This window comes from Podarcis pityusensis, assembly GCF_964106645.2.
Source record: "Podarcis pityusensis genome assembly, chromosome: 8".
NCBI lineage: Eukaryota > Metazoa > Chordata > Lepidosauria > Squamata > Lacertidae > Podarcis > Podarcis pityusensis.
This window is the reverse complement of record NC_138033.1, coordinates 26050723-26076573: the sequence shown is the minus strand read 5'-3', so window position 1 is coordinate 26076573 and position 25851 is coordinate 26050723. Positions and strand designations below refer to the sequence as shown.

General features: G+C 44.6%; 1 protein-coding gene and 1 long non-coding RNA gene across 6 annotated transcripts in view; one reads left to right on the top strand and one right to left on the bottom strand.

The window, feature by feature from the left end:
• CNKSR1 (connector enhancer of kinase suppressor of Ras 1) overlaps window positions 1-20834 on the top strand; it is a 30735-nt gene extending 9901 nt beyond the window's left edge. For all 3 annotated transcript variants that reach the window (XM_081016368.1, XM_081016369.1, XM_081016370.1), the window contains 17 exons: window positions 848-889; window positions 2150-2269; window positions 3621-3680; window positions 4569-4640; window positions 6279-6413; window positions 7496-7581; window positions 9402-9523; window positions 11361-11551; window positions 12202-12232; window positions 13389-13561; window positions 14765-14838; window positions 16396-16467; window positions 16951-17024; window positions 18071-18135; window positions 18945-19083; window positions 19265-19446; window positions 19950-20834. In XM_081016368.1, coding sequence (XP_080872494.1) covers window positions 848-889; window positions 2150-2269; window positions 3621-3680; window positions 4569-4640; window positions 6279-6413; window positions 7496-7581; window positions 9402-9523; window positions 11361-11551; window positions 12202-12232; window positions 13389-13561; window positions 14765-14838; window positions 16396-16467; window positions 16951-17024; window positions 18071-18135; window positions 18945-19083; window positions 19265-19446; window positions 19950-20171 — 1860 coding nt within the window. In that variant the 3' untranslated portion in view covers window positions 20172-20834. The remainder of the gene's footprint in view (window positions 1-847; window positions 890-2149; window positions 2270-3620; window positions 3681-4568; window positions 4641-6278; window positions 6414-7495; window positions 7582-9401; window positions 9524-11360; window positions 11552-12201; window positions 12233-13388; window positions 13562-14764; window positions 14839-16395; window positions 16468-16950; window positions 17025-18070; window positions 18136-18944; window positions 19084-19264; window positions 19447-19949) is intronic.
• LOC308482895 lies at window positions 15894-25841 on the bottom strand. 3 transcript variants are annotated; one of them, XR_013989488.1, is made up of 4 exons: window positions 25468-25841; window positions 24327-24683; window positions 23679-23726; window positions 15894-15961 (listed from the first exon to the last, which is right to left on the bottom strand). It is a non-coding gene; the product is annotated as an uncharacterized lncRNA (long non-coding RNA). The 3 variants fall into 3 exon arrangements; XR_013989487.1 differs by having other exon boundaries at window positions 23679-24683; XR_013989489.1 differs by lacking the exon at window positions 24327-24683.
• Between the last annotated feature and the right edge of the window lie 10 nt (window positions 25842-25851).

Genomic DNA, 25851 nt, shown 5'->3' with positions numbered 1-25851 from the left:
CATGGCTCCTCCAGATATTCTATTTGCTTAGCATTCAGCTTGATTTGCTTGCACAAAACTTGCATGGTAGTTGGAATATGCCCAGCCTTTACTGAGTGTTCTTCTGATTTGTTTACAAGGCAGTTATCTGACAATGGACATTATCCTGATTTCCTTGCAGGCTTGTCTACACATCTTCCTGTTGATCATTTGTTCATCCACACATTTTGGTGCATTTCCCCATCACTTCCCTAACTGCAGAAAGTCCTTTGGGGCCAAGCACTTTAATTGTGCAAACCTAAGTTTCTGGTATGGGCCTGCAAGATAAGGACCGCCTGGAGGCACCCAGAGTTAGGAGTGTGGATGAAGCAACTGGCAGGGGTAGGCATTGGAGGGAATTAACATGCAATCTGTACTACACCTGCGCAGGTGAGCTTGTTTCCCTGGTCACTGGTACACTCAGAGAGACTCCCTGCTGTTTCTGAATGAACAATTGCTTCCAGGCTGTTGCTATCTTTGGGTGGGTTTCAGTCACATACTGGCGAATTCAAGCTATCCAGTTAGTGTTGATTGAGAGGTCTTGTGCAACAAACCTGCTTCTCCAAAAAGATCAGACTTTTCATGATAAGCGAAGTGATGAGTAAATGCAGAGGAAAGTGTGAGATCACACTTGCTTTGATGCAGCAGCATTTAACCTCCCATAAACAAATCAAGAATGGATTCTCATTGAATAAACAACCTTGTCTAATCTCCCTGCAAACAAATCAGGATGAATGATCAGGTGAACAGGTTATCTGGAAGGACCCTAGTTCTTACCTGTTTCTGGGATAGTTTGAAGAGTCTAGCTTGGTTTTCTTTGTACTTGCAGGACTGCACTGTGTCTGAGAGGGAGGACCGGATTTTACTGATTGTAAGTACTGCAATCTGCAGATGGAATGCGTTATGAGATGAGGCCTGATGTGGAATCTTGCTTTAAATTCTTGGGCTGACAGCTATTTTTTTGGGGGGGGGGGTTCAGGTCCCTTTATTCTAAATTGGACATTGTCAAGTACACAAGCCCCCTCAGATGGCCAAGTATGTTTTACTGGCATGGGAAATGTGTCTATCGCCTCTGTTCTGGACTTGTGCACACCAGGGATGTACAGCAGAAAATGTTCCAAAACAGCATATTTCCCATTTCTTAAGTTCATTAGGGATGATGAATGCATGCCAACTCCAAGCTTGACAATTTCAAAGTTTTGCTTTTGTTTACTAGATACAGATAAAACAGCTAAACTAGATCATTCTGTACAGTGGTACCTCTAGTTACGAACTTAATTCGTTCCAGAGGTCCGTTCTTAACCTGAAACTGTTCTTAACTAGAGGTGTGCTTTCGCTAATGGGGCCTCTTGCTGCTGCTGCACCACTGGCACATGATTTCCGTTCTCATCCTGGGGCAAAGTTCTCAATTCAAGGTAACTCTTCCAGGTTAGTGGAGTTTGTGACCTGAAGCGTTTGTAACCTGAGGCGTTTGTAACTTGAGGTACCACTGTAGTTGATATGATGTCTTCTAGATGTTGTTGGACTACAGTTCCCATCATCCATGACCATCGGCCATGCTAGCTGATGGAGTCCAGCAACATCTAGAGCGCACCAAATTGTGGAAGTCTGAAACAACCTATTGATTTATATATTTTAAAAAAACTGAATAGTATGGAGAGAGTGAACTGGGAGCAATTATTTTTCTTTCTAAATTGAACACTTGGCATAATCTAGGTAAATAGCATAGTCTTACTATGGAGTAAGCTGCATTTGGGAAATAGCAGGATAACTGGTCTGCATCTTGCTTCCTGACCCAGGTCACATCCACACCATACATTTAAAGCATGTTGATTCTCACTAAGAACCCTGGGAAATGCAGTTTGTTAAGTGTCCTGGGAATTGTAGCTCAATGAGTTCCCAGGATTCCTTGGGCGAAGCCATGACCATGAAAGTGCTGTAAATGTGCTATAAATTTATGGTGTGCATGTAACCTCCCGGTTAGCAAATGCATTTTTTAAAAAACGGGGTAGGGGACGATACAGGAGGATCCTGTGCCTCCAATTGCATTTGTTCTTACCTCTGTCAGAAGGTTCATAATCCACCTGGCTTCTTCTAAAAGAATGAGTTTTTCCCTCTTTGCGCCTTGCAGGGCAGACACATCTCAGGAATCTGTGAGCACATCTTGAATTACAGTCCAGCTGAACTCCTGCATCGAACTGCCATCTTGGAGACAGTGGAACTTGTGGCAGCAGGTCCAGAGGACAGTCTGGTGAGCCTGGCAGGCTATTTTATGTTTTGTTTTGTTTTGTTTTGTTTTGTTTTGCAAGGCTGTCACAGGCAAAAGAGCTGAGTGCAAAGCCCCCACCCACAGTTATAAAGTGCATATCTAGCACTTATAAAGGCGGGTGTGATATTTGGCTGCTTCAGCATGAAATAAGAAACAGGAGCAGGAAATCAATAATAAATAATAATCACAACAACTAGCACTTACTTACCGACCGGAGGGAATGGGAAAGTCCCACAAAGCAACATGATGCAGCTAAACAGCATTTTGCGCTGCTCAGCTTTATCTATACTGACTGGCAGCGCCTCTTGAGTGTGTCAGGCAGGGAGTCTTTCTCAGCCCTACCTGGAGATGCCAGGAATTGAACTAAGAACCTTTTGCACGCAAGCCAGGTGCTCTGGCCCTGAGCTGTATGGCTTTCCCTGTTTATGTATGTCTGTCAAAGCTGGGTTGGCAAAGTAAAATGTCAGGTCCCTCTCCTGCAACCTGGAAGCCCCCAGAATAATTGTCCTTTATTGAAAGAATGTTGACCTTCATCACGGGCAGGGTGAATGAACTCTTCTCCCTCCTCCCTTTAAGTTGTCTTAAACAGAGTCAGGCAGGGATGTTGTTGGGTACTTAAAAGCAGTGAGCCCATGACATAAAATCGCTTCTGGGCAAATTAAGACAGCTGGAGCTTCACTGTTACTGTGCTCTAAGCACACCTAGCCGCCCTGTAAACAATGGGTGTTTTTAAACAAAACAAAGATTATAGAGAAGAAAGGACAGGAGATCTGGGTGTCAGTGCAAAAACCCCAGGGCTCATGCCGTCTGCCCCCGCCCCCAAGACAGGCGTCTAGTCAGTTAAGCCCATCATTGTCTATTCTGCAAACTGATCCTTTTAACCAGAGATACTGGGGATTTCACCTGCAAACTTCTGCATGCAAAAGCAGGTGCTCTGCTGCTGAACTACAACTCTTCTTCTGATATAGCAAGATGCCTTATACTGAGTCAGGCTGGGAAACCAGGGTTCAAATCACTACTCGGCCATGAAGCTCATTGAGTGACCTTGGGCCAGTTACTGTCTTTTAACCTAGCCTACTTCAGGGGTTGCTGTGTGGATCAAAATGGGGAGAGGGAAAACCATGTATGCCACCTCGAACTCCATGGAGGGATAACTATGTGAATATTTATGGGTCTCCAAAGCCTCAGATACTGGTCTTTCCCAGCCCAGCCTGGCATTGCTGGGAACTGAACCAGGCAACTTTTGTGTGCATAGTTAATGCTCTTTTACTGAGCTAAGATCTCTTCTGCCACTGTCTCAGTAACCATGTCTGCTGCATCTTTTCCTCTTCAGGGCATTGAGATTAAGTCCTCGCCCACCTGTCTCCATTTCATATCAGGAACTGCCCCAGAGGTGAGTCAGAAAGAAGATACAGGGGTTATTTGTGTCTTAGGGGCATTCCCAGACTTGTCACTATATTTCACAGAGATTTGGTTTCATGCTGACAAATTGAAGATGCACAATTATAGTTGACTCTGGGAGGTCTTGTGCAACAAACTTGCTTCCCTGAAACCTCAGACTTTTCATGCTAAGGAAAATGCACTGGAAAGTCTGGGATAAACACTTGCTTTGGTGCAACGTCATCTGTCCTCCCTGTGAACCAACTGGCATAAATGCTCATAGCCAGCATCACCTCATCTCCTCGCAACAAATCAGGATGAATGCTTAAGCAGGTCGCCTTGAAACGCACTCTGGGTTTTCTCATAGGGAAGAAGGGAGCATTAACTTAGGTCCTAAAATAGTGCCCTGCCCTGTTGCACCACAGTGACTTCAGGTCTTTGAAATGAGCCTGTGTGGGAAACCTAGCAACTCATCTAGAGGTGGGGGAGCTCATATTTCTTCCTCAGATTGTGCCAGGCAGAACGTGGCTTAGCCCACCTGCTTTGCTTTCTCCCCCCCCCCCCGCCCCGACAGTGACTCTGCGTCATCCGAAGCTTGTGTGTGTGTGTGTGTGTGTGTGTGTGTGCGCACGCTGTTCAGCCCAGCTAGTTTCTTCATTCCTTGCCTCCTTGCTGAGCAGGAATTACCCCAAAGGTCAGAGCATGAAGTTAATACTTAATCCCCTCTGCAGCAACTCCCCAGCCCTCCCCCAGTCTCAACTTTCACTGTCCAAGAAAGCTGCTTACTTGGATTTGTCGAAGAGTGAGAGTGTCCAGGTTGCCTCCTTCTCCCTTCCGGCAAAGGAGATCTTGACCTTGTTTGTTTGCTTGCTTGTTTGTTGCACGTGTTGCTCCCTTCCAGTCCCCGGCTGAGCACTGCAGCAGCGGGATCCTTCCGGGGGACGAGATAGTGCAAGTCAACAACCAGGTGGTGGTAAGTGTGGGCCTTTTCCTTATTTGGCTCTGTGGCTGACTACTTGGGCAGGACTAACTAGGATGCTAAGTTGGCTACTGCGGTGGGCCGCAGCCAAATTCGATGGGTCTTCATTAATGCCAGGCTCAGATTTTCCGCCTGCGATACTGCTGCTTGACTGCCTTGTCTTGTTTTGATGTGGGTTTGGTAGCAGTGATAGAAAGTCGTGGAGGCAGAGCATAGCAGTCATGGCTAGTAGCTGTTGATGCCTTTATCCCCCATGAATTTGTCTAATCTTTCAAAGCCATCCAGGTTTCAGACAAATTTGCAGAGAACAAAATAGGCTATCCGTGCTTCACCTTCTTAAAAATGGCAGTTGGTTGCCTCCTATAGGTAAATTTGCAGCTAGCAACTGGTGAGTGCAGCAGCTCAGGCCTTTAGCCAGAAATATTGTGGTGGTGAGGAAGCCTAAGGGTACACAGAAAGTTAATTAATTGTGTGACACGTCAGTAACAATTTTTAAAATAAATCTTAGATGTCTAGTGCTTGCCAAAATCAACAAATGATCTTCTGGCATCTTAAGACTAATACATTTTAGCGTGGCACAAGGATTCAGGGGCTAGAGTTCCCTTCAGCAGGCGTATGAAGTGTAATCCTCAGTTGCAGATGGATGAATGCAGAGTGGCTAGTGTTGCACGTGGAGTAAGCAAAGGAGAGAAGGACCTGAAATGCAAACAGTACAGATAGTGGAAGTTCGGTTTGAGCTAGAATGTGTGCAAGATAAGCAGGGTGGTCCTCTACAACAGCCCGGAGAGGTGATAAAACAATCAACTTTGGCAATGCTGAGTTAACTAACCTTTGAATGGGAAAGGAAACTATTATTTCTATTGAGACCCAAATGAATAGATCAGACTTCAGGAATTGCAAGTCCATTTCCTGCTGGAGCCCCCCACTCCCTTTGAAATTCCTTTAAGATCACTGACAGAGTATGCTGGCACACTAAAATGTTTTGGTTTTTTTTACTGGTTTATGAATATTGCCAGTTTCTGTCAATGTTTTAATCCCAGGGCTTTTGCATAGGGCCAGCCTTATCATTAGGAATTGCGAGGCAGCCACCTGAGGCAGTGGATATGGGGTGGGGAGTGGTGCTGATGTGTTGGAGCAGGATTGGCCCATGATGTTTTGCTGCTGAAGTTTAACAGTGTGTGGTTTAACAATGAAGCCCTCTCCCCAGGGAACTCTGGGAATTGTAGCTTTGTGGAGGGAGCAGAGGTCTCCTAACAACTCAGCACCCTTAGTGAGGATTCTTTGAGGGAAGTCATGACTGTTTAAAGTGGTATGATACCACTTTAAATGTCTAGTACAGATGAGGCATATGACTAAGCTAGCCTGGTGCTGTTCCATCACCAGTGTTAAAATAAGATGTGCCCAAGCCCTGAATTTTGCAGCCCTCGTTTAACTTAATTTATTTGACAATTGTTGTTTTTATTTACAGTATTTGTAAACTGCCTTTCTACATCGGCTCACCAAATAATAGCATAGATAGATAAATACAAAAATATTTCAAATAAAATAATGTTGAAAAATGTGAAATTTAAAGAAAAGCACTTTGAAGCTAAAAAATATCATTAAAGGCAAGACAATCTGTCAACCATGTAGGTGGGCTGGACCCGGATGAATCTGGTGAAAAAGCTTCTTGAAACATCAAGTCAGGTGACTTTGGTGCTGAAGAAAATACCACTCCTTTTCCCAGGGACTCCTAGTTCCCCTGAGTCTTCTCCTCTACAGCAGAAGGTAAGCGAGGCCTAGAACAGCCCAAAGGCCACATTTCCCTGTGGGTACCGCTCTGGGGAGCTGCTTCCCAGTGGTGGGTGAGGCCAGAGGCAAACATGGGTGAAGCAAAGGACAGGACTCCTACATTGTACAGTAGGCAGCGTTCATTCTACAGGAAAGTCAAAGGTTTTTGCACCTCCATATACCTCCATCCTGCACCCAGGCATGCAAGAGGCATTATCCCTTTTCAGGGACATATTCCAGCCTAGAACAAGCACCTGAGGGCCTCCTGAGATCTCTGTGAAGCTGCCCCATGTGGTAAACCACTGAACATCAGCTAGCAGCTTCTCAGATCATGGACTGACTCCACCTCCATTTTTTGGCATAGGAGCCTCCTGGAAAGGAGGTTATGCACTCCCTCCTTCCCTGGAGTTTTTAAGCAGAGGATGGGTGGCCACCTGTCATATATGATTTAGTTGAGATACTTGCATTTCAAGAGGTTGGACTAGATGACCCTCAGGGTCCCTTCCAACTCTATGATTCTATGTAAGGGGTGTTTATCTGATTACTCCCTGTATAAGTCCTGATGAGAGCTTCTAGAGCTACTGCTGTTTATCATCATTATCGTTATTGTTGTTATTTATTTCCCTCCCTTCAACCTAAGGTCCCAGGGCGGGTAACAATATTAGAAATGGTTGAAAACAACTTAAAATCACAGAAAGAAGGTGGGTCCTAAAAATATTCACCTCAGGTGTCAAAGGCCAGGTAAAGAGGTATGTCTTCAGCATTGGATGAAGCAGAGCTGGGGTGGTCTCCTTAGACCTTATCTTTACAGCTATGGGTTGCTTACTCTGAAGTGAGCAAAAAGGAAATTCAAGTGCTTCAGAGTCTCTGAGGAATCTCACATTTCCAAATAAATCTGTGACTAATCTTTGCTCGTCCTTGTCAGGCTTTTTTTTTTTTTTTTTTTACGACTCCCCTGGAGTGTCATTTCCGACCCAATGGAAAGGCGAAAGCAACATCTCAACAATATACCGAAGGCACGGTGTAGACTGTCCCCTTGACTGTAACAGATAGGTGACTTTTGTCTGTTCATTCCATAGGTGCTGGAAGGTTTGTTTGATGTTGTGGAACCCCTGAGCTTGCACAGTGATGAGTCTGCGACTAGTTTTGGTTCTTCGACTTCCAGGTTAGGAATCCAACATTTCTGGGGATTTTAGAGTTTCGGGCCCACTACTGTGCTATGTAGATATTGACATGTGGACTGTGGGTCTGGTCCATCAAGGATTGCTTTCCCTATCACAGAAAGTGTGGTAATTTTTGTGCCGGGGGATGGGGCGGTGGGCAGCAAGTTTGCTGTATGAGTCAGCTTTAAATGCTCATCTTGAATTTGCTAGTATGTGGTCAAATGCCGCCCCAAAATGGCGACACTCCAGAAGTGCCCTAAGTTGGTGGGTCATCACTGCATCCCGTGGGAGCAAATTCTGTATAAATAGACATTTTTGTGAGGATGCCTTTCATTTTCTCTGTCCTGAATCTCCCAACTTCTTCAGCTTCACTGGATTACCCCCAGGGTTCTGTGGACTTGACTTAGAAGCTGTAACAAAATCTGCAACTTAGTGAGTTCTGGTGATGTCACACTGTACTCATACTTTCAGTGGGAACGAAACTGCAAAGGGTCGTGCTGGAACTTGCCCAGAGAGGGGCATTCTCTGGTTCAACGCGCAGATGGAGTATCTCTTGAATAAATTAGTGACCTTTCCCCCTTCCTGTTGCGCAAACCAAGGTCTGTCCGAGTTTAAACATCCCAAGAATAAAATATTTTCCATCCTCTTGGCCTCTCGCTCAGCAGGAACTAGGGGCAGAGGTACTTAGGAAATTCCTTTGTGATCTCATGCTGCAGGGAGGGCTATCTTAAGGGCTGTTGCATGGAAGATGGAGCAAGCTTGTTTTCTCCTGCCCTAGAGGGTAGGACTTGAACCAATGGCTTCAAGTTACAGGAAAGGAGATTCTGACTAAACGTCAGGAAGAGCTGTTTGACAGTGGAACAGACTCCTTCGGAAGGTGGTGGACTCTCCTTCCTTGGAGGTTTTTAAGCAGAGGTTGATGGCCATCTGTCATGGATGCTTTAGCTGAGATTCCTGCATTGCAGGGGGTTGGACTAGATGACCCTTGGGGTCCCTTCCAGCTCTACAGTTCTATGATTCTATCTCGGGCATAACCAGTGCTTTTTTTCTTAAAAAAATATATTTAGGGGCACTCTCATTTTGATTCAAGAAAATCACCAGTTTATAGTTTAAATCGGGGGAAATAAATACAGTAAAAGGACAAAAGGACAAAGATTCACAAAATGTTTAGGGGTATGCAGAACCCTGTGTGTCCCCCAGGGAAAAAAAGCACAGGGCATAACCATTCTTGTTTGAATTTTACTAGAACCTTGAGAGAATTAAGGATTGTAATGCTTCAGAGCACACACACTGCTCAAGAATTTCTTTTCGGGACCAGAACTAATCTTAATTTTCACCCATGAATCTACCCCTGGTTCCCCCACCCTCAAATGTTCTTCCTTTCAGTAACCTAATTTGGAAGGGAAAGTATTTTTTTGTTGCTGCTGTTTTAAGCAAATGGTTGTAAAACAAAACAAAACAATTACTGATCTACTGCAAATTGCCTTGGAATCTAGTGATTCTGCCTTTCCTAGATTTCTGGTGGTTAGGGAGAATAGCTGTGTGTGTGTGTGTGTGTGTGTGTGTGTGTGTGTGATGGAGAGCCAAGATCTCTCAAGGTGTGATGTTAAGGGCAAGGGGGAAGGCAGGGGCAAATGTCCAGCTCTGTAGCTGTCCGGGTCCCAGGATATTCTGCTGCCGAATCGGCATTTGCTGGACTCCTTCTTGTGGCTGAAGTGCCAGACAACTGGGATCTGAAGTTCTGGTAAACAGTGCACAGCTGCTATGAAAGATAGAGCTCCAAGTTTGTTTGTTTTGTTTTCTTTCTTTTCTCCTTTAAAAGCATGACTGCTGAGGTGGATGGGAGACCGGATTTTCTTCTAGGTCTCCCTGCTGATGAAGAGGAGCAGGAAGCAACCAATTCATGGCATTCGGACGGCTCTCTAGAAGAACCTTCTGGGGCAGGTAAGGATTGGACATTGGCTTGCTGGTGGTGGACACACTGATGCTGGACTCCATCTCCCATCAGTCGCAGCCAGCCTAGCCAGCGGTCAGGGATGATCGAAGGCAAGAAGATGCCTTACATCAGTGATGGCCAAACTCGGCCCTCCAGCTGTTTTGGGACTACAATTCCCATAATCCCTGACCACTGGTCCTGTTAGCTAGGGATGATGGGAGTTGTAGTCCCAAAACAGCTGGTGGCCAAGTTTGGCCATCCCTGCCTTACATGAAGCAAGAGCATAGCATTGTCTCACTGACTGGCTGTGACACTGTAGGACTTCGGACAGGGGACATTTGCTGCCCTGCTGGAGAATCTAGGTCAGTGTTTCCCATACTCTGGTCTCCAGCTGTTTTCGGACTACAATTCCCATCATCCCTGTCTTGCTAGCTAGGGATGATGGGAGTTGTAGTCCAAAAACAGCTGGAGACCCAAGCTTGGGAAACACTGATCTAGGTACTAAACCAGGAACTTTATGCATGCAGAGCAGCTGTTCTGCCACTGGGCTGCAGTCCTCTCACTATTTGAGCATTTTTAACGAAGCTTTTTATCAGCTTGGGCTGGCTCATTACCTGTGGCCTTCTCTAGAGCATAGAGGTCTCAGGTGTGCTTTGCTTACATCCAGGCTAAATTACTGTCGTGCAGACTACTCACAACAAAGAAATGACAACTGGTGCAGAATGTGGCAGCTAGAATGCTTGTTGGAGTTAGTCATTTAGACCACATTATGCCTATTCTGTTCCCGTTTAAATTGTCTATTTGTTCCCAGGCCTAATTTAAGGCTGTGGTATTAACCTGGTTCTAAACCATTTAGAGCAATCTTCACTCTAAAGGGTTTAACTCAAATCTGCCCCAGCCAGCACTTGGAGGGTGCCAGCTTGACGAAGGCTGATTTGAGGCTCTGGAGGTTGGCTTACAGCTGTACACAAACCTGCCCAAACTTTGAGATCAGCATCTGAGGCTGTATATTTTATTTATACTATATAGTGATTAATTTCAAATTAGCAGTTTACAAAGAATATAAGATATACATTGAATTGTCAATAAAAATAGAAGTTAAAGACAATGTTTTTTCAGAAAAAAATATCAAAATATGAGTAAGATCAGTGGTTAAAAATAAACATTATGAACTAAAATTATAGATTAAAATACATGTCACCTTTACATGTTAGGATAGGCTTGCCTAAATGAACGTTTTTAGCAGGCACTGAAAGGAACAAAATGCCTGCTTAATGTCAATGGGCAGGGAGTTCCAGTGGGTAGTAACTACTACACTGAAAGATTGGTGTTTTTCAAGTGCAGAATGAACATCATGTGGCAATTGTACAAGTTCCACTGGTCAAAGTCCTCATGTGGGCATACATAGGGTAAGGTGATCTTCCAAGTCAGCTGGTCCCAAGCTGTTAAGGACTTTATATACTAATAGTAACAACATGAACTTGTCCCGGTAACAAATTGCCAGTCAAGTGTCTGAATTAACATGTTACATGCAGACAGGATCTCACTCCTCTCAGTCAGTAGTCATGCTGCAGCATTTTGCACTAACACCAGGCTCCAGTGGAGCCCCACATAGATTGGGGTTGTTTTCATAGTTTAGAACTTCAGAATATGGTTTGCTGCTATGCTGTTATGGTATTGATGTTTTTATAACTGTTGCAAACTGACTTGTTGAGGACAAGTGTTCAGAAAGGTGGGTTTTTACCGTAAATATCTAATGAACAAATGAATCCTTCTGGTGTAAAATCTTTTTCCAGACTGATTAACTTATGAGCTTTGGTTTGGGTTTTTGACTTGTTCTTCCAGGTGCATTTGCTGAACCTGTGCTGGAAGGTGAGAGCCTTGTCAGGGTCGATCCTGAAGGATCCAGATCCACTGATGCTGCTTCCCCTGCCAGACCCAGTACCTTGGAACTTGAATCAGAAGACTCCACAACCCCTGAGAATGGGTTTGTCAGAGGAATCAGAGGGCTGGGATCTGCAGAGTCTTCCAAAGAGGTGAGAGTTGCATTGTGTTTTGCTTATTTCTAGGTTTTATTTAGACCCTTTGGCTTCAGGTCTAAAAAGGCCTCCCTGAATGACTGATGAAATAGAAACAAAAATGTAAACTAATTCAGCAGGAGCAATCCCAGCATTGTCTCCAGACTGTCAGCATTTTGCAGGAGCGATTCAGTCACATACTGTAAATTTGGGTTTCCGCAATTAAAGTGGATTAAAGCACCCTATTGCTCTGGTGCAACAAATTCACTTTACAAACAAAACAGGTCTTTGTGGCTAGAAAAGTGACAGAGAACTGCATAAAAAGTGTGGGATAGATGGTTGATCATTGGGAAGTCTAAGGGCATGTTCAATTTACTGCATCCAGTGCACTCCCACTGCTAGTTTTTAAAGCTACGTAGACATGTTAGCCACAATCCATATCAATCCTATGATTTCTTAACAAATGCTGCTATTTGGTGAGTCCCCCCCCCTTCAAACCAGTCTTAAACAAATTGTAAAACTGTGAGTTTGCGTTTCTACTGAATTGTAGTGTGATTTCCCCACTCACTTTTTATTGTGATGTGGGGTGGCTGGCACCAGCAACAGGAACACTCAGCTATTCTTACAGATCCTGATAAATTGCTTTTCTCCCCCTCTCATCCTTTCAGGGCAGTGTTGAATATCGACGAAAGCAAAAAGGTGAGTACCAGTAACATCAATTCATCCTTCAATATTACAAGCATTTCAGCCTATGCTAAAGCTTTGTAACGTGTCCATAAATATATTCTGGTTAGAAGGAGGAGGAGAACAGTTCTTTCTTGTATGCCACTATTCACCAGACAAGGGAGGGGGGAACTTTGATGTCCCCCACGGGCCAAGTTTGACAGGTGGGTGGTCAGTCTCTTGGCATGATACCAGGTGACCCATGTTTGCCCTCGTGGTTGATCAGCTGATTGCCAGAGCTGCTTACAGCCACGCATGGGGAATGTTGTCCCAGAGTTATCTGAAGGATTATGAAGACTAGCAGAGCCTTCCCTTCCAGAGGCTCCTGCCCCCTTGAGAGAGCTGAATGCAATCTTTAAAGGGTAGTGTGCCTGTGGTAGTTTCTACAGCTGCATATTCTGGAGTGGCTGTGAGGTTACAGGGTCATCCTCCAAGTCCCTTGCAGATAGGGACCTGCCATCTGGAGGGCACCAGGTTGGTGAATACTGGTCTGGCGTAATGAGGAAGCCACAATTCTAGAGGCAACAGGAGAAGGGAAAGCAAGGAAATAATGAAAAGGAATGGGATTGTGCTTGAAATTGGCAGTCCTGTTCTTTGTAAAGTGTCATGCACACAGATTTCAGTTTGTCTGAATCGGAGTCCTTCTCATGCCGTCCCTGGGTCCCTGAGGCAGGGGATGTGACACCTGGAACCCTGAAGAGGCGCATTCTACACTGCAACATTTTGTTGCGGATACCTGTTACCTCGTCATATGGAATATGTAGACCAAACTCACACCCACACTGTATACATTTAAAGCTTGAGGCTTTCTCCAGAGAATCATGCTGGAAACTGTAGCTCTGTGGGAGTTAAACTACAGTTTCAAGGATCCTTTAGGGGGAGCCTTGGCTGTTCAAGTGGTATTAATGTGCTTTAAACCTATGGCGACCAAAGCTGCATCCCTAGAAGGATGGGTTGCTCTTGGCCCTTCTATAAATGCCTCCCTAAGTCAGCAAAAGTTTTTTTAAAAAGTGCTTGTGGTGGAAAAATCGCAAACTGTATACTATGAGCCTGATTTTTTTTAGTGAATTGCATTGTGCATCCTGTCCTTCCTTTTTGTCATAATAACACACCCGCCCCCGCTTGTGTTGAGGAATGGCAACCCGACTGAGTCGCCGCCGAATCTCCTGCCAGGATCTGGGCCAGGTGGACTGCGATGGCTGGCTCCTTAAGAAGAAAGACCACGGGGGCTTCATGGCCCAGAAATGGAAGCGGTTTTGGTTCGTGCTGAAGGGTCAATCCCTCTACTGGTACAGCAACCCCAACGTGAGTGCATCGTAGGTCGCTAAGTATTTCAGAGAGTCATGGATCACCAAAGGGTAGCCCTGTTCATTGTTGTCGTCGCTGCAATGGAGCATCTGTCCACGTTCAAGCTGTTAATCTACTTTCCCCTCATTTGAATTGGAATGGAATAGTCCACACATATTTGAACTTGTATATGAGGAGCAACTTCTGTCTTTTTTGTTCATATCAGTAGATGTTCGCTTTTGTGTTTGTCCCTGCCTTCTAATTTCTTGACTCCTTTATTCCAATTAAGTGCTGATGCGGCACATACACTTTCCCCCGCCCCCCCGCCAAGGAAGTGCGCAAAAGCACACAGTCAGGCAAGTGTAAATTCCCAGCACACACCTCTGTGGTTTTCTGGTTTTGTGCAAATTTGAGAGCTCCAAAGAAAAAATACATTTTTTCCTTCTTATTTATGTATTTATGTAATACTTTCTAATACCGCTTTTCTGCCTAGGCACCCAAAATGGCTTACAGTGTTAAAATACTAAAGCAAATGAACGCTATAAAACATAAAATTGGTCAGGGGAGGGAGCAGTCTGACTCTGGAGCTGGCCCCAATGTTGTTTTTGCCTGCCTGCCTCCCTCTCTTCTTACAGAGTAGAGAGTGTCCTATACAACATTCAAGATACAATGTACAGAGATAGGCAACTATGCTATGGGATATAGGGGGCATGCAAAGGGGAGTAGCAGGAAGTGACAACTGATCCACCAACCACCAAAACAAATTGTCTGCAATCCTGAGTGGAGCATTTTGGAGCACATTTCCCACCAGCTTATCAAATTATCTCCAGGGCAGTTCACAACATAAAATTACATGATAAAAAACACAAAATGATTCGTTCTCTGCTATTGCTAGTTGCATCCAGGTTGCAACTGGTCAGTTTCAATGCAAGCTGAAGGCCATGCCCATGGGAGCTGGCTGCATCTCTATGATCATGGATGATGGGCGCTGTGGTCCCGCAACGTCTGGCAGTCTGCAAGCTCCCCTTCTTTGCTTTATAGCTTGCCCATGGAAGGTTAGGAGCAGCCTGCGGGTCCTACAGCTTTCCCTTGCTTTCTGTAGTAGAAACCTGTTCAGCATTCCTGGGCTGCCGCTTTATATATGAGTAGCAGCAAGTGGAGCCAATCAAGGTGTGAATTGCTGCTCTGTTTTAATTGGTGCTTTCCCTTCTCTTACCCCAGGACGAGAAGGCTGTGGGTTTCATCAATGTGTCGGCGTACAGACTGGAAAGCAAAAAGGAACAGAAGAAGAAATAGTGAGTATGTGCAGTGAGCCTGATGGGTGGCTCTGGAGAGATCTTGAACATTGAACAAACAGGGTGAGCTGACTTCTACAGGGTCAGGCTGCTGATCCATCTAACGCAGTATTGTCTACACCACCCTGGGTTCCCTAGAGGGATGTGCACATCATAAATCCAATAATTCACTGACTGGCAGCAGCCCTCTGGGGTTTCAGGCAGGAAATCTTTTCCAGCCCTTCTTGGAGATGCTGGGGATTAAACCTGGGAACCTTCTGCATGCAAGGCAGATGCTCTTATCACTGAGCTACATCCCTGCTCATAAATGAAAGGGAAATGCATCCATTAAGTAGGGAGAAAGAATGGCTAGGACCAACTACCCTCTGAGAATCACCCCAGCGTGGGGTTTCAACTAGCAACAGTGTAAGATGCTTACTGTTTTTGTTTACTTCACCTACTAATTGCTTCCTGTAAAACATCCTTGAGCAGTTTAATAATAAAAACATCAGTGGTATATTGTGGAATGTGAAACAGGGACCTCAGGTGTCTGATCTGGTTGGGAGGAGGAGGAGGTTTGGATCCCAAGGAGGGCTGTCAGAGGAGAGTTCAGCTCCCATAACACAGAGTCCCCAAGCCTGACATCGTCCAATGAGGAGCCACTTCCAGCACCTCCACCTGTCAGCAGGGAGGCTTCCCAGGGTGGTGTTTGGGGAAAAGTCTGACATCAATCTGGCTCCAACTCCACTCCTGACTCCCAAGGATGTGGCAGTGTCAGCACCAGAGCAAACAAACCTCACAAATCCAGCCTATGTGGAGGAATAACATTGGTTTGCCCAATCCCAAGGCTCTAGGTGCAAACTGCATGAATTGAAGGGCCCCCCCATTCAAAAGGAGGATGCCAGGCGCATGTCAAGTGTTGGATCAATGTCTTACCTACCCCTAGCCATGACTTGTTCTACTCCTCTGCGCTTCACCTGTTTGTAGCCTGTAGAGCCTTGAAAATGGTTGCAGTGGGCAACTTCACTCTCCCAACCTCTTTGGCTCAGGATATGCTGAGATAGATCATTCGACTCTAGGACGCTGTATTGATTTCCACAATAAAGCTTTCAAAACGGACATAGTGAAGAGTCCAGTTCCAGGTCTAAGGGAAGGAGAGCCAGGATAAATGGGAGGAATATGCAAAGCAGCTTAGTGAGGACTGAGCATGCTCAGTGGGCATGGAATGCTGACTGACTGATGCGGAAAAGGAATATCCTCGAAGAGAGCTTGGCTGAATGGCAGCCGCTGCAGAGCTCTGTTGCAGGTCCCGCTAGTCTGTCATATTGTTCAGTTCATCAGTCATTTTATTCAAGTTCTTGGACCATAATTCTATCAATCTTTCATGTGCCTAGAGTCGAATGATCTATCTCAGCATATCCTGAGCCAAAGAGGTTGGGAGAGTGAAGTTGCCCACTGCAACCATTTTCAAGCCTTGACACACAACTGTAACCATGCAGATTTGTAGTTGGGTATGGGCGGGCCTTGCAAAGAATCATGGGGAATTCCACCACAGCCACCTTTTCTCTTTTTCTGCAGTGTCTTCCAGCTTACCCATGAGAAATACAAGCCCTTTATCTTTGCAGCAGAGACCCTGGCTGACCTGAGCATGTAAGTAGCCAAATGGCCTGAGCAATCTCAGGTTCCACCCTAGAAGCAACTTTGGGGACTGATGCATCCCATGCAAAGTTGTCTTGAGTAGTGTTGCAATCCTTGACAGATGTTGCTTGATTTCCCTAAAGGCCTCACTGCAACCTTATTGTGGAAGGCCATAAACCGAGAAAGATGACCCTAGTCAAATTCCAGCCAGGGTTTGCACAGAAAAACAAAAACTGTGAAGAAATCTAGGGCGTATCTGTTATCAGCTGCTTCAAGCTGACAAATTCCTGAGTCTGTGGCTCTCCAGCAAATACCCAAATACACTTTGCGGAATGAAGTCATCAAGGGGAGTTGAGAGGCAAAGCAGCGTTAATACTGCTAATAAAAAGATCATATTCAAATAGATATTTGTTTTTAGTGATTTCATATACCGCAGTAAGGAAAATTGTCTTGAGCATCTGGGTAAATCTCAAAACAGACTGTTTCTCTTCCCAGGTGGGTCAGCCGTTTGATAACTTCTATGATGAAATACACTCCAGTCCATAAATCTGTTCCACATAGGCAAGAAGGTGGGCTCTCAATACTCGATTCAAAATGTTTATGTCTCAACTTTGTAATTTACAAAAATCACTAAAATGCATCCTTGAAACAGCAGTATCAGATCTATTCCTGCATTGCAGGGGGCTGGACTAGATGACCCTTGGGGTACCTCCCATGATTCTATTATTCTACTAAGAGTGCCTAAAATGCATTAAATTAGGTGCCTGGCAAGCATCCCGGGATGTGAGAATTCCAGAGGCAGGAGAGTGCCGTTTCCACAGTTGCTATCCATTTCTGATAGAAAGGTTATCTGTAAAAGGGCACCCACTTCATAAACAAAACCTATTCAGCATATTCTCTCTCTGTAAACTGAAGGGAATCTATTGCCTGTGATTCCTAAATCCATCTTGATTCCTAAATTCAGGTCCAGAGATGTTCCATTTGGTTTTGGCAGACAAGAGTCAGTGTTGTAGGGAGTGCTGAGCTACTTCACCAAACGGTCCAGCACTTGGTTCATTTCTGTGCCACGCTAAGCCAAATCATGGGTCTCAGAGAGATCACGGCCACTTTGCTCCTCCTCAGATCCTGCTTCTGTGAGCTTAAGCCATAGTTCAGCAGGCATACGGTTTGACTTGTTCCAGGCAAACCACAAGCTGCAACCAAGGTTTGTTCTTGGGTTTACAGCTCATGATTTTCCTGGAGGAGGCAACCCACAAGATTGGTTTGGGACGCCACACTAAGCTAAACCATGGCACAATTCATAGGAGCGCAGCAGCAGCAAGACTGAGGGGAGGAGTGCAGCAGGAACTCATGCGTTCACACGAAGCCATAGTTTGGCTTTGTGTTATGTGCAAACTAGTCCTCTGAATAAGGCAGCTTTCTCCATTTCTGTCTTGGGATTTTCAGAGACACAAACTTATGTGTTTTGACAGTGAGAAAGAACAGTACCACATTCTCTTTAATTGCCCCCTACAGAAAGGTAGAGAAAATATGTCTCTTGCTGGGACTGAATTTCATGTAATGGAATGTGATTGGACATTGAGAATTTTCTTTGAAAAAATCCCCCTTTGAACAGATTGCTACAGTGAAACAGAAGCAGAGGACCCTGAGGATGACTCTCCTAGGCATAGCTTTGATCTGGTAAGTGTCTTATGGAAGGATCATCTTTACTATGCACCCCATAGTAAAGATGTGTGACCCAAAAGAGGTTCCCTGAAATTGCAAGCCCATTCCCATTTATCTGAGCTATGGGGGTAAGTGGGAATGGACTCACACACTCAGTGCCTGCCAAAAGGTTGTGATAATGCTATATTGATGGTGCAATTGAAATGTTGCTGTGGGGAATCCCCTTTTCACATCAAACGCAAATGGGGATTCTCCACATTTTTTCATTCCTCTTGTTCAATGCATGATGTATTCATGTAAAAATTAGTGCTAATCTTCCCTCCCCATCCTTTTCCCCTCCAGTTTCATGTCTCTTAAATTGTGAGCCTTAGGGAAGGGGCTGTCTTCTCACCGATATTTGCAAGCAGCTCAGGGAGCCTTTGGGGCTGAAGCGTGGCATAAGAATGCCAAAATGGGCTTATCCACCTTTCTTCTTGTCCCACTGCTTTCCCCCTGGGGAAAACTGCTCTTTAGCACTCAGTTGGAGCAAACAGCAATTTGGGTTTTCTCTGGATTGATGGTGGCTCTGATTTAGCACTAAAGAGTGGGTTTTCCCTGGGATAGGAGCAGGGCAAAACCACTCAGACCCGCGAGCAGAAAGTGAAGTTCAAGCGGAAAACCGCTCAGACTCATGAGCAGAAAGTGAAGTTCAAGCGGAAAACCGCTCAAACTCATGTTTTCTAGATATGGGACAAGCTGAAGGGTAGGCAAGCCCAGAGATAATGAATTTAGTTCTTCCTGACTCCATTTCTTGCACGCTATAATAAAATCTTACTTTCTTTCAGCCAAAGCGGAGGGAACTGGAAAAAGATCAGCTGCTAACAGGAGCCGTAGGGAATAACGAATCCCCAAGCAGGAGTCCTCTGGGTAGTCCCCTCCCAAGACAAAATGCAGACCACAGCCCAGTATCGCCCTCTCCCACAGGTGAGTTTCACGTTGCCTCCCCCTTCCAAGTTTATGTAAGAAGAAGAAAATGCAGCCTTAGCAACACAGTTCATTATTCTTCTCTGTGAAAGGCTGTTCCTCTTGTACTAGCCCTGCCCTCTAGGGCAGAAGAGTTCTAGAACACTTTTGCTTATGGTTTTCAACCTTCTGCCTCATGAAGATCCTTCAGGGGAAGAACTGGAGTCTTTGATCAAGTGTCTGAAGCAAGGCGGAGTGTCTCTCATTGGGAAACAGCAGGTGTTCACCCGCGAATATTACCGGAAGTCCTTTGTCAAGCGCAACAAGAACCCGGAGATCAACGAGAAGGTTCATCTTGTTCGGACCCTCCAAAGCACACTCAAGGTAGGTGGAGCATCACTTTACACTGGGGAGAGGAACATCTTTCAGCCTGAGGGCTGCATTCCCTTCTGGGCAACAGGCAGGAAGCATGATCAGAGTTCAAGAACATGTTCTGCATAGGCAGAAACACTCAAGGAATGTGCCAAACAAGGTCAGAGAGGGGGAATGACCTGGGGAGAGGAGGTGTAGCATGGAAAGTGAGGGGTGGGCTAGAAATCAGGTGTGGGGAACCTATAGCTCTCAAGATGTTGCAGAACTACAACTCCCACCACCCCTGGCCATTGGTCATGCTTGCTGGGGCTGATGGGAGTTATAGTTCAGCAAGATATAGAGGGCCAAAGGTTCCCCACACCTGCGATAGATACCACAACCAGCATGGAAATGCAACAGGCTGGCAGTTTCCTAAGCTTTAAAATCCTTGCAATTCTGGGCTTCATAGGCTTAAAAATAAATTTTAAAAGAACAGTGCATCAGCATTAAAGATGGGACCTTCCTTCCTCCCTCAGGCAAAAACAGCTGAACTTCAGCTACTCGATATTCTTCTGGATGACTCTGAACTGACCTCTGAGAAATTCAGAGCATGGAAAGAACAACATCAGGAGTTGTACCAGGAAATCCAGGCCTGGTGGGCCAAGAGGGTGAGCCAAGAGGATGGCGCAAGAACAGACTATGTGTCAGACTTCAACCCAGAGGACGCTGTTGCTGCTGCTGCTGCTGCTCCTCCATAAACTATTTTGTCAGCAGGATATGTGCTCTGTGGATATTACCTTCCTCCCTGTTCCCATAAACAAACTCAGATGGTCCTCTCACCCTAGAGAGAAAGAATATGAATGACAAAGAAGAACTTCTTGCTGAACTGAGAGATTAGGAAGATTGTTGTCATGGCGGGCATTTTGATTTCATCTGGGTTTATTTTTTTTAAAGAAGACAGACACATGTTTCTGACAGTGCAAAAGAGAAGCCTGATCCAAGGGAGCAGGACACTAACTGCTGTCTGTGGACCAACATCTTGAAAAAAGCTGAAAAAGCAAGATTTTAAAGTTGCTTTCCGTAGCTTTGTTTCCCTTGAAAAAGTTATTCAGAAAGCAGCAATTTCACTGACATGTTTCAAGTTGAAACTCTTATGTGTAATTTTAATAACTAAAAAGGCATCCTAGCAATGTGTGGTTTTCAATTTTAAATGACCGGTAGCTTGGGTGGGATAAGCATATGCAAGAATAATACTGGCTACGTGTACTATTAAACTGCAAAAAATGCTCTGACAATATATAGATTCAAGCCTATCAAACATGTTACTTTGCATATATCTTCAAAATGATGGCTTTCAAATTGTCCAGTCCCAAAACAATGAAGTGTACATTGAGCTATAATAAATCAAGTATTTTTTTTTAGGACAATGCTTATCCTTTTTAAAAAGAACACTTTTGGAGAAGTATCATCTCCTGCAATTCGAATACACCCTTTTTATCTTGTATTTATATCAGCTTCCAGCATATTTGTGTTAATTATAGCCATCCAAATAGATTTCCATTTTCAGTGGGCCCATGTAGGCTTATTTGGCAGAAGCGGCTGTAATGATGAGGCTGTAATGATGCATAGATAGTGTCTGGCAGGACATGCCCTTTTAATACCCCGCAATGTCCCTGTTGCACAGTCACTGTAGGCATTGTGGGAAATCGGCTGATTGGTGCTGACAGCAAACCCCACTATCCAATCAGGAGCACATTTTAAGGCCCCTGCTTTTTCCTTTATAGCCACAGCTTTAGCTGCCCTATACAGGGGCGTAGAAAGGGAGGTGCAGGGGGTGCGGCATGCCCCAGGTGTCATCCTTGAGGGGGCTGACAAAATGGCACACCGTGGGAGTCGGCACTTACCACAGGGCCTGGCCTGCAGCGCGCCCAATCCACGGGTCTCTCCTGGGAGCGACGCTGGGGCCTGGGGCCCCGCACTGCCCGAAATGGCAGCATGGGGCTTGCATCCACCATTGCGGCGCCCCCATATGCAAATTGCCACGGCACCCCCGCGTGGCGCACCCGTGGGCAGCTCGCCCCACCCCCACCGCTCCTGGTGCCGAAGCGGCTAGCTACGCCCTGGCCCTATACTTGGTCACATATGACTTGCTCATTGGGCTGGAGATTCACAGAATCATCGTTCCCCGTGCTGTTCCAGGGTATCTGGGTTCCAACCCCACCTGCCCCTTTTAAAACTTTGGGCAAGCTGGTTTACCATAGACAAGACCAGGAACAGTGGTTACCTATCTGTTCAAGGAGTTTCCTCCTAATTATTTATGTTGCTGCTGGAATTATGTATATTTTTTGCCATGAGCTTGTATAATTTAATATGCCCTTTTTGTGTTGGTTGTTTAAAGTCCTTTGGTGATCTTTTTGTAAGTCACTGCATTCTTTTAAACAAAAAAGTAACTTCAGCTTCAAAAATAATAAAATATTTAATAGGGATTTGTTGCAAGATCAAAAAACTTGCAGAATACTTTAAAAAAAAACAAAACCCTGTAAGTGCTGAATGATAAATATTTGTTTCTAACTTCTCATTTCCTGCAATTCTTTCCAAGAAGTGGATGGGTTTTGTTTTGTTTGCTCCAAAGCTCTGCATACCTTCACTATTATCTAAACTGAGGCACCAATACAACGCTGGAGGAACAAGTATCCTGAAGACGGAACTCTTGGCATTGCAGTGCAGGATTCTATCACAAACATTCCTTCCTAGTTATTCATTGATGGGTGGAGGCAGGAAGAGAGGGAGTGGCAGTGTTAAATTACTGACCATAGTAAAGCTTAAAACCACTTTATTTCCAAAATAAACACAGAATCTCAAAAAGAATCCCACAGTCTATTAATGCTTCCTCTTAGCAGTAAGACTTTGTCAAAATAGGAATGCTCCATAAATCTAAATCCTCAGGGAAATCAAAAAGCCAAATTTTAAAAGGGTAAAGTATTTGATCAAGATACATGCAAGATAAAGGGGAGATCCATACATCTTTAAAGAACATTCAATGCACATTTAAAGCACTTGACTTCCCCCAAAGAATCCTTGGAATTGCAGGCTGACTCCTACAGAGCTCCCTGGGAAGTCTGTTAAACTAATATATTATAAAATAACTATCAAAAGAAATAAAAGCATTACAATTACATAAAAATAAGTAAAACACAGTATTGTTTTAATGAACAAAGCAGAGCAGTATAGATCCAATCAAAGAAGTGAGTCTCATTAAACAAAGACCAGGATAAAGAGGTATGAATCTTCAGCATGCAAGGAAAGCTGTAGAATGAGCATGCCAGACTCACTTCTGTGGGGAGGGGTCCCTAGGTATGTAGTTTTTCAGATATTTGGGGCCTAAATCATTTAGGGCTTTAAAACACTAAAGTGAGCACCTTGAACTGAGCCAGGAAACAAACTGGCAACCACTGCAGCTGTTTTAAAACAGGGGTTATGCGAGTTCTAAAGGCAGTACTATTTTGGGGGGTGCTTTTTGCATGTTGGATAGGTTGAAGTTTCTAAATTGTCTTCAGTTGCTGCCCCATGTAAAACACATTGCAGTAGTCCAGCCTTAGGTTCACCACTGCATGGAATATGGTGGACAAGACATTTCTGTTTGAGAGGGACCATAGTTAGCAAACCAGCTGAGCTGGAAAGAGTCACTCCTAGTCATGGTTGCTACCTGAGCTTTCAGTGACAGTGCTGGATCCAGCAGCACCCACGAGTGGCAGACCTGTTCCTTCCAGGAGAATGCTACCCCATCCAGGATAAGGATATGATGAGTACTGTTCATCAATGAATCCTTGCAGCATCAGCATTTCAGTACAGTGGTACCTCGGGTTACATACGCTTCAGGTTACATACGCTTCAGGTTACAAACTCCGCTAACCCAGAAATAGTGCTTCAGGTTAAGAACTTTGCTTCAGGATAAGAACAGAAATCGTGCTCCGGCGGCGCAGCGGCAGCAGGAGGCCCCATTAGCTAAAGTGGTGCTTCAGGTTAAGAACAGTTTCAGGTTAAGTATGGACCTCCGGAACAAATTAAGTAGGTAATTCAGAGGTACCACTGTATAATCTAATGTCTAGTCTAGATTAGAGTTGAATTCAATTGGATTTACTCCCTAGTAAACGGGATTGCTGTCTTAATCCTCATGTTCCAGCCCTATCTCAGTATAACCCCCCCCTTCTAATTATGATTGAAATGTGCAGATACATTATATTCTTAAATCCATTACACCCTACCTGTTGACCTGCCCACTTCAGCCTTGACAGGTTCATCTCCCAGTCTTCCTGTCATGAAGCACAACGCACATTTCCTGATAAGCTTTTGTATCTTCAATTTGCAAGTCACCACTGAGCCACATCCTACAAATATTTTTAAAGAGTGCATGCTACCACATATAAAGGTTGGATTAAAAGACCCACCAACCCATTTTGTTCCACCAATTATCCTGAAAGACCGAATTCAGTTCCTTAATAATCCACGTAGTAGGGCATAGGTAGAGTCCTTAAGCTGTTGTCATGATTCCTTTGGAAACTTGTAGCCAGGCACATCCCAGCAAAGGTCTTGGCTGCTCCTCCACTCCAACCTAGATAGACACATGTTCCAAGATGGAATTTGTCCATATCTGGGGTCTCTGTGTTTGCAATGTTAGATAGGACTCTCTATGCCATATAGGATGCTGCATAGAGGTATAAGACTCCAGAGAGCAGGAGCAGGAGCCCAGAGCCTCCTGTAAGGCAGTAGTTTGGATGTTCAGACCACCAGCGTGTCCCCACATGGGTAAGAACATAACTCAGGAAGCCACCAAGCAGAGAGATGATAGTCAGGGCCCTCACCATCTGAACAGGCCAGGAGATAGCCATCTCCTCTGGAACCGGTTGGCATACCTTGTCTTGTATGCTGGTCATCTCCATACAGCTCTCCCAAAGGCCGTCACTGAAGGAGACATCTTGAGGGAAACCAGGTCTTTTGTGGAACTCCCGCCATTCTGGTGTTACTGTAGCTGCCAGCATCAGAACCCATCCCATGGGTGCAACCACCAGTCCTAGCACCATGGTGCCGGTTGCCATAATCCACTTAAAATGTCCGTCCTTCCTATATGAGAGCTTAAACCAGACTTGCTTTTCTCCCTAATTTTGGTCTAGCATCAGAATCCAAACTGTTGCTTAGATCATTTTAGTAGCCACATCAGCTTCATCTCTTTCAAAGCACAATTACAAACAACTGGGAAAGGAGCTCACTTCCTAGAGGGCAAGCGTCATAGCACAAATGAGACAAACCAACTCCGTTGAGTTACATATTAATGATTCTTCTATTTCTGGACCCTATTCATGGCCAGTCATAATGAAGGCCTTTAATCATTAATAAGCAACACACCAGCAGCATGCACAACAATTAATCTTGAATGATTATGCTTACATTTATAACCTAACCCACGGTGGAATCAAGGAGATTGTAAAATTAAAACAAGGGAACAATTAACAGTGGAAGGTTAAAATTTTCAGTGGTTTTTCTCACTTACAATCAGCAGAGAGACTTAAGTTGGGGGGAAAGACTTGAGGTATGGAACAAAGCAAGATGGATTCTGAGAAGCAATTGTGTAAGGATGGTGAACATGTTATATAAAAAATGTTTAAACGTTTGTTGAAATTTGAAATCTAAGAAGAACTAGTTAAATAATGCAGGATTAAATGAGCAAAAAGTGTTGGTTATACAGATGGAACAGTGGGAACATATATGTATAGGCAAAAGAGTTAAAAGACATACTGTGCTATGTTCTAAAATAGAATTTTTACAAAATTATGTACCATTGGTATTTAACTCCTGAGAAATTATTTAGAATGTATAAAAATGATCCAAATATTTGTTGAAAATGTCAAGAACACGAAGGGACACTTTATCATGCTTGGTGTTTGTTCAAAAAGCTAAAAAATACTTGATACAAATACACAAATTGATAAAGAGGATTTTGAAAGTTAATAGTCAGCTGAAACAAGAACTCTTCCTGTTGGGACTCTTCCTATTTACCTGGGAGTAAGTGCCATTGAATTCAATAGGGCTTACTTCTGAATAGACATGGTTAGACTTCTGCTGTCAGGTTACAAAGACCTGCCGTGAATAGCTGTAATGGACAAATTTAGGGATGAATTAAAAGTTGCTGGTTGTACAGTACAACTGATGATGGAAACCCGGTTTGATGGAATGAGGCTTCAAGCATTTCCGCCCTCTCCTCCACTACCTCTGCCCTCACTACGGTTCTCGAGAAGGAACAATTTTTTTCTTACGAGAAATTGACTATTCGGGGAGAGGGGACTTGAGTCCGGAAAAAACATTCATTGGGTGCTCGCCGGCCAATTGCATTCGGAGGCTGTGAACCAATGGGAAGGGGAAGGGAAAGGGAAACTCCTCCCT